The sequence below is a fragment of the Podarcis gaigeae genome (assembly GCF_964106915.1).
Source record: "Podarcis gaigeae genome assembly, chromosome: 9".
NCBI lineage: Eukaryota > Metazoa > Chordata > Lepidosauria > Squamata > Lacertidae > Podarcis > Podarcis gaigeae.
Genome location: NC_139685.1, coordinates 24,970,154 through 24,993,450, shown reverse-complemented (window position 1 = coordinate 24,993,450; position 23,297 = coordinate 24,970,154). Strand labels below are relative to the sequence as shown.

Here is a 23,297-nt window from a genome sequence, read left to right as displayed (position 1 = left end):
ACCTTGCTGCTCTCTCTTTCTCCTGGCTTCCCAGTCAGGATGAGGTTGCAGCAGCCTATGTCTGCTCGGTCCCTGGCTCTGTTTTTGGGCCCATATGGCCACCATTTTGGCACTTTGGTGCCCACCATGCCACTCCCTAGCACAAGGCAGTGCCTATCACTCCTCAGTTTCTTGGTTTCACTGAGCTTCTTCCTCCTCAAACATTTCTGACTCCTTCGCTCCCCCCTTTTTCCTTTATGCAGTATCCACCAAGTCGACCCACTTCCAGTTTACTCATCCTTCAGCCCTTTGACTGGTCACAACCCCCTTCCTATCTACCTTAGGCTTTCCTTTCCTTTGCCTAAGATAAGGATGTTTCTTGAGTGCTGGTCCTTGGGTCGCCAAAAATATCCACACATGAGAGGGAGGTATCCCTATATAGGGAAGTTTTTAATGTTTGATGTTTTATTGTGGTTTTATATTTGTTGGAAGCTGCCCAGAGTGGCTGGGGCAACCCAGCCAGATGGGAGGGGTACAATTATTATTATTATTATTAGTAGTAGTAGTAGTTTTGGGGAACCACAAAATTTATACAAGGGCAAAAAAGATTTAGCGAAAACCCTTAGAGAGGACCCCCCCCAAAAAAACCCCATCCAATAAAGATTGAGCATGCTCAGTGCACATGGATTGCTGACTGTTGAGCAGCAGGGGAGGGGACAACGGAAAGCTGGGGTAGGGAGCGGAATGGACTAGGATTTCTGGAATGATGAACAGGAGCATTCCACACCGCCATATTTGGTTGCAGGGCCTATTCCCGCACTCTTAATTCAGAACAACATGTGGTATATCTGTTGGTAGAGTGCATGAACATTCATTAGAAAAAATGTGCATAAATGATGGAGAGCAAATCTTCTTCCTCATTTAAAATAAACTGTGGTACGCTTATGAAAACCTTATGGACGTACCACCATCAATACCATTAGCACTTTTAAATAAATTTAAAAAGGGTACCGCTGTTCTTCCCTACCTGTGACTTTCAGTCTGTCTGCTCCAATGACGATCTCTTCTTCGTCAGCAGAGAAGAGCACCCTTCCATCTTCACTGGAGCTCACTTCAAATCTCTTACACTGGGCTTCTACAGCGTCAGCACCTAAGGAGAGAAAACAATGCTTTGAGGCAGAGGCCACCACTTACACGATGAGCTCAAGCATTTCACTCCCACCACTGCAACTTTCACCATTTCCAAAAGGTAGCTGGGGATAGCCACCTAGTTTTCTTGGCAGGGGGGTTCCAGAACTGTCAAAATGGGCTGGGATGTAAGGTGGGTATTTTGATCCCCAATTAATGTCTCAGTGAATGGCACAATTCTTTTAACCACACCCTGCGGATATTTTTGGAAGCATATATGCAAATTAAATGCCTAACTGATGTATCCCCGAAGCCCGTTAAAGGGGAAATCTGCAAAAAAATTCATCCCCCCCCCCAGACACACTTCTCCTGATTACTTTGAAACTAGGCAAGACTAGGTAGTTGACTATTGTTTGAGTGCCCTTTATACTTGTTGACTTTGTTGCCCTAATCACAAACTATTTTTGTTGTGTGTAACATCAACACACATAGGTGGGATTCCCTTAAAAAAATATTTGACGTGGGACAAGTTTCAGACATGGCCTTTACATTAGAAGGATTTTTAAGGATTGGGAAGGCCTACTTGTATGCAAATGAATTGCATTTGCAGTCGCTCTGGACTTCAGTTTAGAGCGTCACATGAAGCTAAAGACTAATTGAGACTACTAAGCCTGACTCTAATGTCAATGAAAAAGAATGCATGTTTTGATATATGCTTATGTATCACAGGCATTTTAATAAGAGAGCAGGGAATGGCTGCAGCCCTCCATCAAATTTGCTTGAGAATCCACATTTGCCACAATTCATTGTATGGAATTTCTTTAGTGTGGACATCCCTGTGTGAAGATGGCTTACACCCCTTGAGTCTTGCTGCTGAAGGGGTCAGGATAATCATAATTTATTATTTATACCCTGCCCATCTGGCTGGGTTTCCCCAGCCACTCTGGGCGGCTTCCAACAAAAGAGTTAAAATACATTAAAACATTAGTCATTAAAAACTACCCTAAACACTGGACCTCAGTGTTGTCCTGGCTGAACAATGGGGGTGGAGATGCTCCTTCAGGTATACTGGGCAGAGGCCGTTTAGGACTTTAAAGGTCAGCACCAACACTTTGAATTGTGCTCGGAAACGTACTGGGAGCCTATGTAGGTCTTTCAGAACCAGTGTTATATGGTCCCGGCGGCCCCTCCCAGTCACCAGTCTAGCTTCCACATTCTGGATTATTTGTAGTTTCTGGGTCACCTTCAAAGGTAGCCCCAAGTAGAGTGCATTGCAGCAGTTCAAGCAGGAGATAACCAGAGCAAGTGTTCATCATAACTTATCTGCACCCAAGAAAGCTTTCATGCATTATACAAAAATCAGCATACGTCCAAGTGGCCAGAACCACCTGCCAACGAAGGCATATGTGGCAAGACTCCAAGTCTTACAGATTTCTTCCCTCTCTAGATCAGTAACCAAGCACACCAAGCCCACAGATAAGTGTAGCATCAGAGCAAGCCAATTAGCATATATCAAAGGAAGTGAATAAACATATATGAGCTCATTCTTTCAGCAACTACCAATTAATCCTGGGGTTATCTTGATGATCAGGATAACCCTTTTACAGGCCTCCCGGAACATTGCCACCTTTTGGTTTTATACAGTTTAGTAGTGTGATTGCCGTAGACTTTAATTGTTAGTAACATACAAATACTGTACAATTTAAATAATGCAGTTCTTGTTAAGTTTTGTGTTAACAGACAAATCTTTATTATGGTGTGAATGTTTTACAGAAAGCTTATGAATTTCCTGTGGTAAAAAATAAAATGTTTTCTTTTAATGGTGCTTTTGAGAATTAACCCCAAATATGAACAATTTGAAAAAGACCTGGGTTATATCCAGAATTCTCAGATAGATAAATGGGCATGATATTTACTTAGGACCTGGATGTCTTTATAATGTTTTTAATATTCTGTTGGGAGCCGCCCAGAGTGGCTGGGGAGACTCAGCCAGATGGATGGGGTATAAATAAATTATTATTATTATTATTATTATTATTATTATTATTATTATTATTATTACAACTTTTAGATGACCAAAGCAAAATAGCTAGTTTGTTTATTCTCAGTAGGTTGAAGTCAAATTAATCATGCTTAGAGTAGACCCATTGAAAGCAGACACTTTTGCATGTTCAGACCTTTAAACCTTCCCCTTAAATAAATTCAGACAAGACTCAAAATTTTGGTTTGGTTTTTGGCAGAATTTAGGCTACAACTTTATTGATTACAACAAGTGAGTGGTTGCATAGGCTCTAGTTTGACTAGCTCCCTGCACCGTTGCAGGTAGCGCTGACCCAGGGCACCAGCATAGGTCAGTCTAGGGTGAACACCCAGATAGGCGGAAAGCCGGGAACAGGCTATGTCCACCACCCAGATGTCCACCTGGACTCAGGGCATAGGCACAACCCCCTCACAGGGTTGACCAAACCATTGAGTCCCTGGATTCCTTTAACGGAATACCCTTCACATAGGGATGGTGAGAGCGTTCCCCCATCCCTATCACCTGAACCAGAGCCTATCCAGAACCTATCCACAATTACAAGTTGTGACGATTTGCTACATGACAGGCGAAACCCAAATGGCACCAGCCAATCAGCCAAGTGGGGAAAATTCCTGCCGTGCCCCTGTCCCAAGACAGACAACAGACGACGGCATAGCAAGGTGAAGTGTGCAAGCTCTAAATATGGGGAGAGGTGGGCGGGTGTCCACGCACCGAAAGAGGAAGCTTTGGGTCAGGTGTATAGGTATATATATGTCCCTTGATCGGTTTAGCTTGCGTCCCATTGATCTGATTAAACCCTGCATCAAGGGACCTACCAACTGGGTGTTGTGGCTATCCAAATGTACCCACCCACAACACAGGGTTTCGTTGCCAGGTCTCACTGCAACACATGCCCTCTTTAAGGGAGGACCCGATTAAGCATGATGGGGGCGCCAGCATAATAGACTTAAGAGTACACTCATCCAGCTGGGAGTAGAGCAACAGGTCAGCCACTCTGCCACCGGAAATTTTGCCAACTCACACCAGATGTAATGGAAGGCGGAGGCTGTGTCAGCTACAGGCTAGTGCAGCTTAGGATCGAGCACACTGACACGACTCTGTTTTGCCCTTGCAACACCCTGTTTCAAAGCCGTGTGCTGGCTACCATCAGTGGAAACATCCCCAGTGGTAGAGCTTGACTCACAAACAGTGGCGGAGGAAGCCACTCGGGCGCCTGGGGTGGGGTGAGCTGCTCATAGGGGTGGAGCAAGGACAGGGCGAGCCACCCATAGGGGCGGGGCGTACCATGGGGCCTCCAGAGTCTGCCTGCCTCCTCCCACTCAGCTGCCCTACAGCTGGGGGTGGGGTGGCAGCAGGTGGACTGTTTGGGCAGCGCAGAGCCTGCGCGCGCCCGAGCCACTGCGTCTCTCCCAGGAGAGACGCATGGCTCGGGCGCACTACAGGTCCTGCGGTGAGTGCTGCCCGGCATTTTGTCATCCCCCTTCATCCACCCCTTCTCACAATACAGCTGCAGTGGCAGCCTTCAAGGCAGCAGAGCCTCCCACATGGGCAGATAAACACCTTCACAAAACTTGCATGCATGTTTGTGGTCTATATGTGTCAGTATGTTTCCAAGCACAATTCAAAGTGTTGGTGCTGATCTTTAAAGCCCTAAACGGCCTCAGCCCAGTATACTTGAAGGAGCATCTCCACCCCCATCGTTCAGCCAGGACATTTCTGGCAGTTCCCTCCCTGTGAGAAGTAAGGTTACAGGGAACCAGGCAGAGGGCCTTCTCGGTAGTGGCTCCCACTCTTCCCATCAGATGTCAAGGAAATAAACAACTATCTGACTTTTAGAAGACATCTGAAGGCAGCCCTGTTTAGGGAAGTTTTTCATGTTTGATGTTTTATTGCTTTTTTATTATTATATCCTGTTGGGAGCCACCCAGAGTGGCTGGGGAAACCTAGCCAGATGGGCGGGGTATAAGACGATAACATATTTCATTCTGGATCAATGAGAACATAGTCAAGTCAATGAAAACGTATGATATACAGTACTCTGCATGCTACTGGAACCCACCCACAAATATGCTTTGGTGTTTGCACCATGTAGAACAATTCATATTACAAATTTCAAAGTCCTTTAACATTCTCAGGGTCCTAATAACCTCTGATGTGGATAACTGAAAGTTCTAGGGAAAGATCTGGGTAAATTACAGATACTAATCTTGTTTGGTGCATCCATTGACTATTTCAAGCAGCTAATTTAATAAAGACTGAAAAAGCAAGAAATGGGAGCAAGCGCAGTTGTTTGAAGGCTGAATCATTTTTTGCTGAGACAAAATGCTAACTGAAAATATTTTCTGAACAGCTTGGTGCTTTAAAATGTTCTTAAACATAATGAGAAAATGGGGTGTATGTGTGCCTGCAACAAAGGAGAGGCAATGATCAATATTAGAAGGTCTGGAGGGTGGAAAAGGGAAGGCCAGTAAATAAAGAAACCTGTTGACATGCCTGAGGAGAAAAAAATTATTGTGAACAGTCTCAAGCAATATGCAATGTGTGGTTTAAGTCTGAATTCCTTCGAACATTTAGCAAACTAGCAGAAGAAACAGAAGAAATGAGCAGTTAGGTACTAAAATGCAAGAAATAAACCAGAATTAAAAGAAACAGCAAGAGTTAAACTTAGGAGGTGCATAAGGAAAAATAAGAGAGACAGGCTCACAGCACACAAGGTGCAATTTCTTTTCACAGTTTTATATTCCAATACTGAGCTCTGGAGTGGATGCAGAGTGTGTCACTCTCAATCTCATTTTGAGCCATGCCAAGAACTCCTACAAAATACCTGGAGCATAAAGGTCCCATCCCCACTTGTCCCAGCACCAGTCTTTCCTTCTGCCAACACTCTTTCTTCCCCCTTTCCCTCAGATTATAACCAGGGGAATGAGTGGGGACGAGAAGGAATTTTGACAAGCAAATGCTTAAGGAGAAAAATCTATCACTGTCACGGATCCTGGGAATGAGAGCCCATTTTGAGCACAGAGCCACTGGAAACTCCATTTCCCCAGCTCCCTGGAAGCTGTAGAAATTCCTGGCCAAGCAAGCACCACCCAGGTCTTAAAAATGAGCCTTCCACCAATGCTGTAAACCAGGGGTCTGCAATTTTTTTCAGCAGGGGGCCGGTCCACTGTCCCTCAGACCTTGTGGGGGGCTGGATTATATTCTGAAGGGAAAAAATGAATGAATTCCTATGTTCCACAAATAACCCAGAGATGCATTTTAAATAAAAGCACACATTCTACACATGTAAAAACACGCTGATTCCTGGACCGTCCACGAGCCGGATTGAGAAGGCGATTGGGCCAGATCCGGCCCCCGGGCCTTAGTTTGCCTGCCCATGCAGTAAACTCTTTGCATCACCCTTATTGCTGCTACCGTATCTTCACAAGCTTAATTGTTGGGAAGGCAGGACTAGAAGGGAAGATTGGTGGTTACATGACTATTATGAACTTAATTATTGGGGGGGGGCAGATAACCTCCCCGCAAGAGTTCTCTGAGAAAACCTGGAAAACTGAGCTAATTGTGAGATGAGCTAGGAGGAGCACACCCATCACTTTTTGTAAGGGACAGCAGAGAATCACAGAATCATAACAAGAATAATCTAGTACACAATCTGCATAACCTGAATATGCAGCTGTCCCATATGGGGATTGAACCTGCAACACTGGCATCATCAGCACCATGCTCTAACCAACTGATCTATTCTGTGCTGTCCCCTTTGGAATGTAAAGACCAGCAGGTTGGTTCAAGACATCTTGCCCATCAGCATCCCTTGAATTGGGGGCAATTAAGCAACACTGCCAATTCTTCAAATAAAAGTCTCGTAGGCTGATCACCAGTATAAGTTTCCTTTCATATCCACAAACTGGAGCAAGCTTAGGACATTTCCCTAAACTCTAGTTTTGTAATATTAAGCCTAAACCTTTTCATGATATCTTATGCTTAGAAGCTAGTTCCAGCAGAACATTCATTTTCTCTATCAAGCCAAAGACTGACAGTTCTCCACCTCTCAACTTAACCACTAATCCTCACAGTAATTGTTTCGCAAGTGTTTTACAATGCTACTGAGCTTTCTTTTGAATTGATTCCTTAGCTCTTTCCCCATTTAGATTTGCTGACTGCAAACCATGGCTGAAAGCAAAGTAATGGATAAGGGCATTTAGAAGAATTTATTTTATAGCCCAATATAATATGCTGCTCTCTATGTTAAGTCCACAACCTTCTCGATTCTGAAGTGGAAATCCATGACTGATGATAGGCTATTATCTGCATATTGAATCAGTTTATGTTCTATAGATTCCACTCTGTTGTTGTTGTTGTTGTTGTTCAGTGCTAGTATTATCTCTTATTGATATCTCCAAGGAGCTAATGAGAAGATGAAAAGCAACACATTCTCACTTACATGAATACCGTGAATCTCTTAGTGTCCTTTGATAGAACTTCAATAGAAAATATATATATATGGTATTGTGGATATTCATTTGAAGCCAGATCTCTCACTTCACAATTTCTATAGTTATCATCTCTTAACACCAACAGCAAACAGATACTATGCAGTTATATCTGATAATTCTGTTTACTCATGGGATTCTAAAGAAGTAGGGGAAGGAGAGAGAGTTCTACCCTTCACAATTCCTGTGCACAATCCACCCAAGTACTGGAATCTCCCCACCACAGAAGTTTGAGAGCCAGCTTCTAGAGTAGAGTCTCTCGAACTTGAGTCTCCAGCTGTTTTTGGACTACAACTTCCAACCTCCCTAGTTAGCAAGACCAGGGGTCAGGGATGATGGGAATTGTAGTCCAAAAACAGCTGGCGATAGCTTGCTTAGAAAAGGTGATGTGAAGCTACATGGTGCACTCCCACTTGCCTCATACGATTTGAAATCATGTATGAACATAAAATGGAGCCTGTAAAGTGCCCGGGGTCTTGAACCAGGGGTTCTGGTAGTAGGATCCTGGCTCAGCACCTCACTGAGTCACCTTGCCAGAATGGAGAAGCTGTTGGCCTGCTTTCTGTGGCACTGCAGCGCCATCACTGATGATGGACGTATAAGGTATTTCAGGAAATAACCTCACAGGGATTAGGAGAGTCAACATGGTTCCACCTAGTTTTACAAAGGTCTTCTTATCTGGATTGCCAGTCAGAACAACTTGTTACTTATCCCACAGCCAACCACTTACCGGTTTCTGTACAGGACGCATAGATCTTTCCAAACCAGTTCTCAAACATGGATATAGCTTTTTAAAGCAATGTTGCACAGACACACAAAAGGTGAAATGTGTGGATCAGTGCAGTCAGAGCATGGCACATTCAAACAACAAATATTATTAATGATCCCACTACAATATCAACCATAGTGATATAACAGATATGAAACATGGTTGGAAATCCCTCTCCAATGTCTCAAACAGCAATATTTCCCAGGCTTGCTGTCTGCTTTCTTTCAGTTTGAGGTGCCAAACTAAGACCTTATATATTCAAAACCTGGGCTCTACTACTAGCTGTGTTTAAGGAACTGTGGACATCCTTTCAACAGTGGTAAAAAAACAGATTATAGGAGCAAATCAGGCTCAGACAGTAGCAATAATAGGAACACAATACTGACTTAGTCTCATGGTTATTATTATTTTTAGTGGAAGTGAGGCTGAAAAGGGGACTTTACCTGAAGAGAGTTGAAAAGCTTATCTGAAAGAATCAGGCAACAGCCATAGATCAGTGACAGAGCACATGCTTTGAATGCAAAAGATCCCAGGCTCATTCCTCACATCTTCAGGTCAGGCTGGAAAATATCCCTACAATGCCAGTCAATGTAGATGGAACTAACTTAGTTGGACCAGTGGTCTGATGTATAGGAATAGACTCATGGGTTGGGTGATAACTGTGAGATACCTGTCTTCCAATCCATATCACTGGTGGGTACCAGCAAAGTGGTGGACCAAAGAAAGTCTTTGATGGTAAAGTTAATATATAGACCAGTTCTCAGAGTGTACACTGGGTACATTATCAGCTGCAACTGCCTGTGGCTCACCAGCACATATGCAAGGAATGTGTTGAGAGTGTTGGAAATAAATTCATGCAGCTATATGAGCCAGCGAAACCGGTTAATCTGTAATTGATGAAGCCACCAAGCCACATGTTGTGCTTTAAGGAAGTTTGTCTGGAAATATCTGAAAACAGCTGACTTTGAGGGGGTGGAATGCCACTGATTACAAATGTCATGTGGGAAAACATCCATTTATCCAGAAAGCACTGTACAGTAAATACTTAGGTAGATAAGAAACTATACATCTTGTTATTGACACGGTAGATTACATTACAGTTGTGTATAAGTTTGTTAGAAGCTCTGCTTGCTGTCATACAAACATCTGCAAAATGCCTCTTCTTTGATGCTGCCATGTTTCAAGAGAATTGGCCTGATTGGTGTGAGTGACTGAAAGATGGGGCACCAACTGTTAAGTGTTGTGTAATGTACATTGGGATGGAAAATAACTCTGCATTTTGTCTGTATGTATGCTGTGAAGCACGGCATGGAAATTTCCAATGGAGCTGAAGAGAGAGACTAACAAATTAATGATTAAGTAGGACTGTATCTTTGTGGCTCAGCCACAAAAAGATATACTATTACAAGTCTCTGCATATGCTAATCTGTAGCCATCCTTTTTTGGATGTTGGGGTTCTTTGTTCTCAAGCTGCTGAACAGAATGAACAGGCTAATCTCTCTCCAGGAAAACACCTTCAAGCTAATGGAGGCTGGCATGGAGGAGAGACAGCTTTGATTTTTAGCTTAGAGTATGCATAATACCTATATTGGGATCAGTATTAGAAATTATGTATCTAACCGAATGTAACTTTATTTGTTTTAAGTTGATTGGAGTTTGAATTCTGTAAGTAAAGCTTCTGAATCATCATTTTGAACTGGAGAATTTTTATTTCAAAGAAGAGTCAGTTTTTTATTCATCCAAATTGCTTCCATATGCACAATATTAATAACCTCGATACAAGAAGTCCTGCAACCCTCATAGGACCAGCACGTCATCAGAACCATTTAATTCTGGCACTATTTTAACTATGAGACCCATCGCATGGGGCACCCACAGGTGTAGGTTTGGGGGTTTTGCTGACCTCCACCCAGCTACCGCTGTCACACTTAAATTGACCCTGACATTAAGGCATGGGAAACTTATGATTCATGGGATGAATCACAAGAGATCTGCCTATCCAGACTGACATATTTGACTATAAAAATAAAGGAGCGCTAATAATTGAAGCCATCTAAAGAGACATTGAGCGACTTAGAAAGATGAAGAGCTCCCGTACAGATTTAGAAGCAACATGTACTAGGTTGAGTGGAAACATCCTACAGTTCTCTACTCAGGACATCAGAAAATAGTTCTTTAAGTGCCATCAACTCACATGGTTAAAAAAGGGGGGGGGGGAGTTTACTATGAGCCCGCAGTACGGAGCCAGTGTGGTGTAGTGGTTAAGAGCGGTAGTCTCGTAATCTGGTGAACCGGGTTCACTTCCTCACTCCTCCACATGCAGCTGCTGGGTGACCTTGGGCTAGTCACACTTCTTGAAGTCTCTCAGCCTCACTCACCTCACAGAGTGTTTGTTGTGGGGGAGGAAGGGAAAGGAGAATGTTAGCCGCTTTGAGACTCCTTCGGGTAGTGATAAAGCAGTATATCAAATCCAAACTACTCCTCCTCCTCCTCCTCCTCCTCCTCCTCTTCTTCTTCTTTGGCCTCTTTGAATGTATCTCCAGACTGGAGTCTGAAGCAGGCGATGCCAGGAAAGATTTTATCCTGTGTACCATCATTCCATTCTGCAATGGAAGGAATGGCATGAAACCATCCGTTTAAGAGTGGGTCATGTGATATTCCCTGGTCAGGCTTGCTCATTGGCGTGGGCAAGAAAGTGATTCTGCTTCTGCATCCAGTGGTGTTATGAGGGCAAGACTTTGGGGCTGGAAGTCAGCAGAATGAACCAGATAGCCAAATGGAAAGGGGTTGGCCTTGCACATTTTGAAGTGAAGAAATACATGCCACCATCTAAAGAACCATTATTAAGTCCAGAATCTAGAATTACCTAACTGGGCTACCATCTGTATTCTCTGTGAGAAACTAACTTTGCCTTCAACAATTTGTTTCCTGCTTTGCAGGGGGTTGGACTCGATGGCCCTTGTGGTCTCTTCCAACTCTATGATTCTATGAATTCCAACTTGAGAGAACCTGATTCTTGGGAGACAGAAGGGGGACTTGCATCTAAGAGGAGCGTCAGAATCTGGATTTGCTGGTTTTCAGTAAATGTAAAGAATGTGCTGCCTCTTTGGATTTATATTACTGGGTAGATGCAAGCATTACCCACCCACCACTGGGATACTTGCTACAAGTCTATATTTATTTGCAGCTCCAGCATAGAAAGCTGTTCAAGCGGATGAGCTTTCCTCACCAAAGGAGGGAGCTGTAAGTAAATTACTGAGATTTGATAATGCCAAAACAAATGAGATTTGCATATGCCAAAGCAAATTACACACTAATTAAATAATCTTTTGGATTGCTTTTTGTTTGTTTGCTTAATTGTGTATGAAATAAGGAATAATTCCAATGATATTAGAAAAAAAAGTCATTTGAAATGTATTGATTCTCAGTGACAGAAGGAATCACAGAGATAGCATGTGTTTTAATAATGAGGTAATCCTTGGCAGAACCTAAGCTCAATCTTTAAAATTATAATGTCAAATATATCTTCAAAGATGCAGGATTTGGGGTTAATATTGATGAAGCTTCAAGTATGATTGGCCACCAGTGGGCTTTGCCATTTTGTGAAATATGAAAGCATGAGACACACTATGTTAACTGAATATAAGTGTGTGGAATTTTAATTTCACTGGCACATTAGAAACATCTACGTAAGCTACTGCTAAAGGCCTTCAGTTTAAGATGTAGATTGGGGGCACCCTAGAATATTGAATCAAAATCATGTTAAGCCCCTATGATTGAATATAAATGTATAGGCACTAGAGGATTCAGATGTATTTGGAATTAGCTTTTGATCACAAGGGGAAACAATGACTGCTTCTTAGAATAGCTACGCTTTATTCTCAGCTGAAGTTCTAAGATTTATGTCACACTATTCAGCTATTTATAAATCATGGCCTTGTGGGTACCAGGCCCCAAACTAGCCCCATCCAAAAAATTCCCATAAAAACTATGACTGTGTATGTAAAAAAACACCAAAATCCTATCTGCAACAAGAATGCAAAATATGTACAAAACTGTATAAAACCTTCTGTGGCGATCGCACAGGGTCCCTGGACGTTTCACTGTCTATTGATGCCTGTGCCACCACTTTATTTCTCACTGCCCTACCTGAGACAATACTGAGTCCAGTCAGGGTTAAATTGAAACATAAACTTTTGTTTATTTATTGCAGTTTAACAAGCGTGTAGTTTCATAAACAGTATCAGTCAATTACATTAATGGGGTGCCTATCCAAACCTATAACTTTCGCTACCTGCTCTCACTCACTAAACCACCTCTCTGATATTTACTTGTCTGCCTAGCCCCTAACTGTTCCTGACTCAGTCTATTTCGTTACACCAACTGAACCTACCCACAACTCTACCCAATTCACTCCAACCCCAACCAACCACCCAATTCCCAATGAACTCCCCCTTTTGCCCCTCCCAGAGCTGGTTTTATAGTCCCACTGACTCCAGCCCCCTGGGTCCTGACTGGGCAACCTGTTTAACTATTTCACCTCCAGCGCTCTCTCATATGTTAACGTCATACCTTAAGGCCAATATATTGATTCATCAATGGGCACATCACTTACAGGTGAAAACAAGAACCTCAAAAGATATCTAGTCCACCCGCTGCCAATGCAGGAAACCCATCTACTGCAGCATCCTTGATAGCTTAAAAACTGCTTAAAAACCTTAACAAGGATATTCTACCATTTTTCTTGGCAATGTGTACCACTGGCAAACAGCTCACATTGGCAGGGACGTCTTCCTAGTGTTTAGTCTGAATCCCTTTTGTTTTCATTTGAACCTACTGAATTCAGGTTCTACCCTCTGGAACAACACCTATTAAGAAGGCTCTCTTTCATAGCACTTTCCATAGTCTTCCCCTCAGGCTACACAACTCCTTCAACCTTCCTCACAGAACAATCTGTAGGCCCATGAACATCCTTTGCCCTCTGACATGGTTTGTGGTGCTCAGAACAGGTCACATTACTGTAGGTGACGTCTGTCAAAGGCGGAAAGAACGGTACCATTGCTTCTCGCAATCTGGATACTATACATCTGTTGACAATACACAGAATTGCCTTAGCCTTTTTTGTTGCTGCAACACTCCACTGACTCAAGTTTAGTCAGTAACACTACATGGTGGCAATCCCCCAAATGCTCACTAGAGCAGAATTTCGCAAGGTACCCCAAAACATGAAAACTGAAAACTAGTGGGATAAATAGGTATATAATGCCTCTGCCCTATCAGTTTCAGCTCAGGATGGGGGTGAGGAGACTATTTATTATCTGTACTGAACCATCACTTTTAACAAAGAATAAACAGGAAACAGAGGGAAAATGTATCTCGGATTCATATCACCACCTGCAAACCATTAAAATGACCTTATGATTAATGCAACCCAATCTGTCCTTGAATGTCTGGTTCTCCTTTCTGGCATTTATTATGTAGATACATACTAAAATGAATTTGGAACATGGCACTTATAATAACAGGGGCATGACTACGGAATGGGCAATTCAAACAAGATTTCTGAATGACTCAACTGGATTCCACTTGTACTTTGGCCTCATCTGCTCTCTCTCTCTCTTTATATATACACATATAAAGCAGTATCAATGTCATGTGCCCCTCCCCCCCAAATCCTGGGAACTGTAGTTTGTTAAGGGTGCTGAGAGATGTTGGGAGACCCTTATTCCCCTCAGAGAAATAGGATTCCCAGAATTACCTGGGAAGATGGATTGATTGCTATACCACATTGGAAATTGTGGTAGCCACGACTATTTAAAGTGGCATGATATTGCTTTAAATGTACACTGCAGACACCTTATTAAATTCCAAATACACAGCGTATGCGCTGCATTTCCTGTACACGTTCTTGATCTTGATCTGACTCTCATTCAGTGCAATTAGATTTTTCTCATAGGCTTCAATAGATGTTAGTCTCATTCCGCTGCTGGCTCAGCAACAGCACCACAGAAGCAAAGCTTGCTTCAGTGAAATTGCTTCAGATTAATAGATTAAGAACACACTCAGTAAAATAATCTAGTTATGCTAGGTTCGTAACTGATGTTTTATTCACCATTTTGGGGGAGATAAAAAGTTTATTTGCATGCTTTTAGAAAGGAAAGAAAGTGATGAGGAAAGAAGAATTATAAGATCAGCAACAAAGGTCCATACACTTAGATTTATATAAGTTTGGAGAGGTGGATGGTGATAGATGATAGATAGATGATAGATAGATAGATAGATAGATAGATAGATGATAGATAGATATAGATAGATAGATGATAGATATAGATAGATATAGATAGATAGATAGATGATGATAGATGATGATAGATGATAGATAGATGATAGATAGATAGATAGATAGATAGATAGATAGATAGATAGATAGATGATAGATAGATGATAGATAAATACATAGATATAGACACATAGGTATAAGCTTCTCTAATTGTAGGAGAGAGGGGCGTGGTTATTAGCTAGGCCCAGAACATCAGATCTGAATAAATTTAACATATGCCTTAGTTACCGTACTTTTCCATGTATAAGACAAGGTTGTCCTCATTAAAAATCATGCTAAAAAGTGGGGGTCGTCTCATACATGGGTAGTGCATAGGGTGGACGTTTGATTGGTTTCTGCAGCGGCTGTCAGTGGCTTCAGTGTGTGTTATTGGTTGCTGCATCAATGGGTGGTATTGATTGGCCGACGCTGCGGCAATTGTGCGGGCGATTGGCAGCTTCTGCCAGCAAGGGGACAGACAGGAGATGGACTTTGTGACGCATGTGGGTGAACAATTTTTGGCATTCCCCCCTAAAAAAAGCTCAACAACCCTCACTAATCCCTCCCCCCCGAAAAGCTCAAGAACTCTGGGCAATCCCCCCCCAAAAAAACTCAACAACTTTTTGCCATCTCCCCCCATTTTCTGAACTTTCAGTCCCCCCACATTGTTTTATAGACGGAAAAATATGGTACGCTGAAATTGAACCAATGCAATACCCTCTACATGTGGCTCCTTTTGAGGCGCCTTTGGAAGCTTGCACATGGTCCATAATGCAATAAGAAGGATGCCAACTGGTACACACTCATGGAACCATGTTACAACTATCCTGGCAATGGTTGCCATTTGGGCACAATTCGAAGTGTTGCTGGTTTGGTCCAGAGATCCTGTACTCCCAAACCACCCTGCCAGCTTCCTAACATAAGGAGGACACCCCTTCGTGGTTTCTAGGAATGGTGGAGACATTTACTACAACCCGGCTGGGCACCAAACTGCCCCCAAGTTTGCTGGAAAGTGCATTTCTGTGGATTTTCATGATATCAAATTATTATTACTTTAGAATTTTGTGAATATGATAACCTCTTTATTTAATATGATTAGTCAGCTACCATCATCATCAATCATATGCACCCCTTCACTTTTCCCTGCTCTCTGCCTATCCCTCCCTTTTTCCTCGCTCTTTCCACCCACTCTCTGATTATCTCCCATGGACTACCTTGATCTTGAGCAATTTGGAATGAAAATTAGATTGGCTGCAAAACTTAGAAAGAACAGAGCAAATGCGGCAGATCTCTGTGTAATGATTTGCTTCTGTGGGCCAGATCAATGTGCCCTTGGATGCAGCTACTTCCTTAAAGGTACGAGCACAAAATAATGTTTAATTTAAAATCTTCGCAGTATTATACAAAGTCAGAGTCTCACCCATACCCAAATACTTGATTGGAAACACAGGAAATCTTTTCAGAATTCATTACAGCAGTCATTCTTCAACAGAGCCCAGTCACATTGTCTTACTGTTGTTCATCTTGTTTTCCTCTAGGTGCATTGCTTACTGATTGACTGCTCTATTAGTTACTCTCAAAATTTGCCAGGTGTTAAATTAAACTTACTTGAATGTAATCCCCGGATCCTTGTTTTTCGCCCCTTTCTTTCTTATTAAAAATAGGCATGGAGTTTGACCTGCTGCAGCCCTCAGAGACCTTACCTGTCATCCCTGAGTTCTCAAAAATAATTGCTAATAGTGGTGCCAATCCCTTTCCTGCTAGCTGCTCTAACGCTGTAAGGTGAATTTCACTACAAGGCTTGAGGTTTTGAAATATGCTTACATTAAGCATTCCTTAACCTTTTCTGTTCTGATTCCATCACTTGACTGCTCCAGTCTTGCAATCAACATCAAGCTTCAGAAAGCCTTCAATGGATGTGTGTGTGTACACACATGTTTTTTTGGAAACAAAAGCTGATAAACTTAAAATTCAGCAACCAAAGAAGCAGCTAGAAGAAGCTAGTAAAATGCAGTGAGCAGTCAGTATCATTCATTTCATAGCTGGTTGTGTGTCAAAGCCCCATGACCCTGCAGTTCCATAGATGATGAAGAAACAGGTAAGATAGCAGCATACAGTTTTGGAGGTTCAAATAGGCTACAACTTTATTGGTTACAGATGTGAGTGGTTTGGCATAGGCATTGGGTGAAGCCAATTGTTCCACTCCAGCCTGACTGCTGGGAGTGCATCTAAGGGTAAACCACATATTAGGGGAGGGGGACTGGGTGGGACAAATAGGGGTCCCACCCAGATGGGTCCCAGTTGGAGGAGTGATATGGCCCTAGCCCCCACCTGGCCATTGGACAGAAGCCACTCCTTGTGGATCTCTTTAATGAGACACCCTTAACTGGGGAGTGGGGAGCCAGAGGCTACAACCTCTGCTCCAGCCAAGACTATGGTTTATTCAATGCTTAGCCACACAAAGTTGTGATTATTGCTATGAGATTGGCAAAAACCGAATGGCCAGTGCCAATTTTTTGGGAGGAGTCACTGTTGGTGCTTCCTTGTGGCTTGGATGCATGACACACAGGAGCTGTGTGTTCAGTATTGTGGGTCTTGGATGCGGTTGGCGCTGTGGTCTAAACCACTGAGCCTCTTGGGCTTGCCGATCAGAAGGTCGGCGGTTTGAATCCCTGCGACGGGGTGAGCTCCCATTGCTCTGTCCTAGCTCCTGCCAACCTAGCAGTTTGAAAGCATACCAGTGCAAGGAGATAAGAAGAAGAAGAAGAAGAGTTTGGATTTGATATCCCGCCTTTCACTCCCTTTAAGAAGTCTCAAAGCGGCTAACATTCTCCTTTCCCTTCCTCCCCCACAACAAACACTCTGTGGGGTGAGTGGGGCTGAGAGACTTCAAAGAAGTGTGACTGGCCCAAGGTCACCCAGCAGCTGCATGTGGAGGAGCGGTTTCCCAGATTACGAGACTACCGCTCTTAACCACTACACCATACTGGCTCTCCAGTAAATAGGTACCACTGTGGTGGGAAGGTAAACGGCATTTCCATGCGCTCTGGTTTACGCCACTGTGTCTTGTTGCACCAGAAGTGGTTTAGTCATGCTGGCCACATGACCCAGAAAGCTGTCTGTGGACAAACGTCGACTCCCTTGGCCTGAAAGCGAGATAAGCGCTGCGACCCCATAGTCACCTTTGACTGGACTTAACCGTCATGGGGTCCTTTGCCTCTTAAAATTTATTGTGGGTCCAGCTTCCTTCCAGCTGAGGTCTGATAGATCCTTTCCCCATTGAACTTTTGGTGGCTGATGAAGACTATTTTCTTCCAGCAGGCTTTTCACTGAATGCTGATTTTAGCGTATTAACCAATTCTTATGTCTTTGGTGCTGTATTTGTTCTACACTGTTTAGAGATGGTTTTAGTTGAGCAGCATATCCATTGTTTAAATAAAACAAATTGACACATGTCTACTCAGAAGTAAGCCCTGTTGAGTTCAGTGGTACTTAGTCTAAGACAAACAGACATTGGGCTGTTGCATATATAGTATCTGACCACTCTTATCTAGGCCACAGTACATTAAACTTAGAATCATAGAATTATAGAGCTGGAAAGCAACACAAAGGTCATCTAGGCCAACCCCCTGCAATGCAGGGATCTTTTGAACAACGTGGGGTCATGCTCTACCAACTGAGCTATCCCATTATATTTTCCCCTGTTGTGTGTTGCTGTAACCTGCCCTGTAACTTCTGGGTGAATTGTAGGACATAAATCGTAAGGACAATCTGTCGATAAACCATTCCCTCCCTCTACCCACCGCTGCCCAATTCTATTTCTGTGGTAAAGTTTTGTTTTAAAGGTAGGTAAAACGGAATCCACATTATTGCATGTAAAGGATCAACTGTACACAAACTATCTTGATTTATATACAAGGTATCAACAGCAAGATCAGCAGGTGGCAGACTGGCTGTATAATTGCCATTTCACATGATCTTGAAACAAAGACAACACTGAGAGTGAGGTTGTGCCTTTATATCAGGGGTCAGCAAACTTTTTCAGCAGGGGGCCGGTCCACTGTCCCTCAGACCTTTGGCGGGGGACAGACTACATTTTGAAAAAAGGAAAAGAACGAATTCCTATGCCCCACAAATAACCCAGAGATGCATTTTAAATAAAAGCACACATTCTACTCATGTAAAAACACCCTGATTCCCAGACTGTACGCGGGCTGGATTGAGAAGGTGATTGGGCCTGTTCCGGCCCCTGGGCCTTAGTTTGCCTACCCATGCTTTATATACAGACCGAGGGAAGAACTGAATCTCTCAGAGCTACTTTCTTAAAGAAACACAGCGATGCAGCACAACTGTTCTGAGTTATAGAAACAGAAACCAACATATATCAACATCGCCAGTTGCTTTATGTTAGTAGCTGCTTAAAATAAAACACAATTCACATTGTGGAGACTGAGTTTTGCACCAAGCTCATCCATAGCTACTGGTGGATGAACTGAGCTATACAACTGACTTTGCATTTAGATACATGTTGACTGCAGTAAAAAGAAAAAGAAGTAGAAGATTTTAGACTAAAGTAGGGAAAACAAAACAAGGTGTGAGATCAATGTCTCCATAATAAGAAATTTGTGGCCTTGGATAATTTCTTTTGAGGAAGTGGATGCTATTTTTTAAAAAATAAATAAATGGTGTGGAGCTGGTTCACCACACAGAGAAACAAATATGGAAGCCCTGTAATTTTGTGGAAGGAAAGCTAGATAGTGAAGGGTAGCCAATATGGTGTGCTCCCAATGGTGTTGGACTCCAACACAACTCCCATGATCTCCAGCGAGCACGGACATTGCTCAAGGATGACGACAGTTTTAGTACAGCTACTTCCAGATGGTCGCAAATTCCTCCCATCCCCTAACTAGAAAGATGCATGGACAGATTGAATAAATGCAATCCTTTTACAGCGATCCATATCCATTTGCTACCATCATAACATCCCACAGAGCTGTTTGCCAATGACAGTTTAAAGGTTAAGTCAGAGGCATGTGGGAATGACAACATGTTCTCCAGATATAATGTTAAGTTATAACATGGCACTAAATGTACTTGCCCTCTTTAACGGCTTTCTCCAGTTTGCACGCAGGATATATAGTTTTGCCAAAATTAATGAGATGTCTGAATGTCAGAAGGGGCGGAGAGAGAGCAAAAATAAAAATTTAATATCCTGTCGGAGACTTGTTATAGAGCCAGATGCTGGAAATAATTTAACTGTACTTAACGCCCGGCAGCAGCTTTCTGAATGTCATGACAGTCACATAGCATCTGTCCTAGTAGCTAAGCATTAGTAGTTAATATATATGAAACAAGCCATTTAAATGGAAGGTCTTTGGAAGAGGTGTATTAAATCACCCCAAACAGATTCAGTGCTATCTGAATAATATTTGTTTTCTCGTTTGGAGGGGGTCTCAGAAGTCAGAAAAATAAGTACTTATCCTCATTAAACCTTTTTCTGGCAGTGGCTTACTATCTGTGCTTAAGAGGACTCCAATAATAAAGCAGATGCCAATTTTTTAATTGTCCAATATTGTTCTCAAACTCAACCAGGATTGAACCCCCCTCCCCATGCTTTCGGGGTGGTTTTCCTAAATCCTAATTGATCTGCAACTCCCTTCTCCTAATGCACTAAGTGCAGGTTCCCCTATAAAAGTATCAGCTATGTTAAACAATATATATGAGTTAGTGAAGCAAGGAGCAGCAGTGCTGTAAAACAATGCTAATGCGGCTCGGATGAGGCTGTGAAATTTCAATGTAATTGGTGCAGGATACATGCCAGAGTGATCACAATATATAGGAAAGCTTTAGGTTTCCTTTACCACTCCCTTCTTTCTGACAGATCTCACCTGTAGATGTATGTCTTCTGGAGTGTCCAGAAACAGGATGTTCTGAACATCACTTTAAGCACCTCTTACTGAATGTCATAGTCTGCTGTGAGATAGGTCTTTTAATTTCAGTGGGCCAACTGAATAATGTAAAAGGAAAAGCATGGCAGGTGTTACTATGTGCAGGCATCTCCTTAGCATTAGGATTCCCTCCCCCACTTCATTCTGAGCACAATGCCGCCGCCACCAAATGATCAATGCCTTGCCGGCATTGTTATGCTAAGCCAGTCTTCTGTGCCCATTCCGCTCAGTCACTGGAACTAATCTCTGCATTATTGTGACTTTTATAACAGACCTATAAACTAAAGCCAGGCTTTCATTACACAAAATGAAGGCTTCTTAACATACTTCTCAATGCGTTTATTGCTAACATCCACGCAAACATCACATATCCTTTTCCACATTATGCACCTGGGTGTTCCTCCCTCCACACACACACACACACACACCCCCCACCCCAGATTCAACATAGCCCAGCCCAAGGAACAAGCGCAGAGAGAAGCTACACCTGCAATTTTCACGGTGATAACATCAGGACAACTCGTACTAGACAGTAATAGCAGGCAGAGCTTTGCTGTTATTGAGAAGAAGAAAAATACCCCAAGCCATCGATTCACATTGTGCCATTTACATAACAGGCACCATGCTCCTCAGAACAACACATCACCCTACCCTGAAATGAGTGAATGAAGAACAGGGTGTGAGAATAGTAATCAAATATTTAGTCCCATACATTTTAAGTTTTTTTTCTGCCCCCGCCCATGTTTTTATCTACTGAAACTATTTTGATTCCGTGTTTTTCCAGTGCTCACGGTCGTCTACATTTAAGAATTAAAATGTCATTCTAAGATTAAAAAAATATTTAACTTAAGAGAAGAGTTAGTCACAAATGCACCAAAAAGGATGAAAGTTTTAAGTGAAGGCACTAGCTTTAATTTCTGTTCTGTGCCATGTAAACAGTAGCCATCGGGAGTGTCACACCATGCGCCCACTTACAACGTAGCCTCCATGTATCTACACTTCCCCCCCCCCTTGGTCTTTCAGCCCCAATCTTCTCCAGGTTCTGTTGCTTCTGTTGATACTACATCTATCTACCACATCCATGTTTGACAAAACACTGGTTTCTAAATTCTAAAAGCTTACTTCCAATCGTCAACCTCTTGGGTACCTTATCTTAAGCTGCAGAACTGTGAACCACAACTTGGTCTGGTGTGGCTACCCATAATGATGGCTGTGATTCAGATCTCTCTCTGAATACCAATTGCTGGGTAAGCTCATGGCTTACTTGTGGGGTCCCCATAAGCATCTGGTTGGCCACTGGACTAATTACTAGACCATTGGTCTGATCCAGCAGGACTCTTATTATGTTTTTATGTCTTATGTCTCACCTTATGATGACAGTCAACCAGCACCAATGCCCATCTGACCCCAGTCTTGTATCAACATTTACACATTCTCCCTCTACACACACTGTCAAACTGCTCTTACCATCAAGTTGTTTCCTTATGATTGGCTGAAATCTGCTGTCCATCATTCATACGATTGCACTTATTTCATACAATGATCTTATAAGAAACAGAATTAACTCCTGATAGATGTAGTAAGGGCCACAACCATAGATGGCTTTCCAAGAGAATGAGGCAAACTCAAGGAGGAGGATAGCACAATCTCACACATGTCCACTTAGAAGTTCTACTGAGTTCAATGGGAGTTACTCCCAGGGAGGTGAGTCTAGGGTTGCAGTGTATCAACGGCTTTTTGCATGGATAGCAAAATGGAATCTCCCATATTCAGGTTTACTTCAGTAAATAAGTTCCTAGAAGCGAACAGTTTAATAATAATAATAATAATAATAATAATAATAATAATAATAATAATAATTCTGCTTGTGAGCTTCCTAGATGCACCTAGCTACTACTGGAGAAAGAAGGCTGGACCAGAAAGGACTTTTGAAATCAGCTAGGGATTTTTGCAAAAATGTCCTTATGGATTTTTTTCCTTCCAATTTTTGTTATCTTTATTTAGCGGCGAAATGTTATACAGAAGAAAAGAATAGTTCATCTATATTCATTGACGATAGCTACAGAGCCACAGATTATATAAAGCACCAGATATAGAAAAGATCTGCTATGCTATCAGTGAAGTTATTCTCTGAATGTGGATCCTTATGTATCGCAAACAGTATCATCCATGTGGGAGTCATGGGGGAACAAAAATATATTAAGAACACACCTCCTTCCCCAAAAACCCAGCCCAGTGAGGACTGAAAATGTTCAGTGGGCACAGTAAGTTGACTGGTGGGAGGTGGGGCAGGACAACAGAAAATAGGGTGGGGAGAGAATGGAATGGGGCATCCATACAGAATACATGACTGGCTGGCTCGCATACTGAACAAGAGTATGTCTCACTGCACTGTTTTGGTGCAGGCCTCTTGTGACTTAGTACATGCGCTATACAAAGTGCTCTGAACATTCCCAACGTGCTGTGGAAATGGCAGGTGTGCAGCATCTCCTCACTTAGCTTCGTTCAAGTCGTGCACAACTATGTATATGTGTGGCGCTGGGGGAAAATTAAATAAATTGATTTAAACTGAAAAATAGTGTGAAAAGCACAAAACAACAACTGTCCAGCCCCCCAAAGAGCA

The 23,297-nt window shown here is 42.6% G+C and overlaps 1 protein-coding gene across 1 annotated transcript in view; it reads right to left on the bottom strand.

The window, feature by feature from the left end:
• SGCZ (sarcoglycan zeta) overlaps positions 1 to 23,297 on the bottom strand; it is a gene marked incomplete at its 3' end in the record, with an annotated part of 537,140 nt that overhangs the window by 36,088 nt on the left and 477,755 nt on the right. The window contains exon 5 of the mRNA XM_083757248.1: positions 1,007 to 1,129. Coding sequence (XP_083613374.1) covers positions 1,007 to 1,129 — 123 coding nt within the window. The remainder of the gene's footprint in view (positions 1 to 1,006; positions 1,130 to 23,297) is intronic.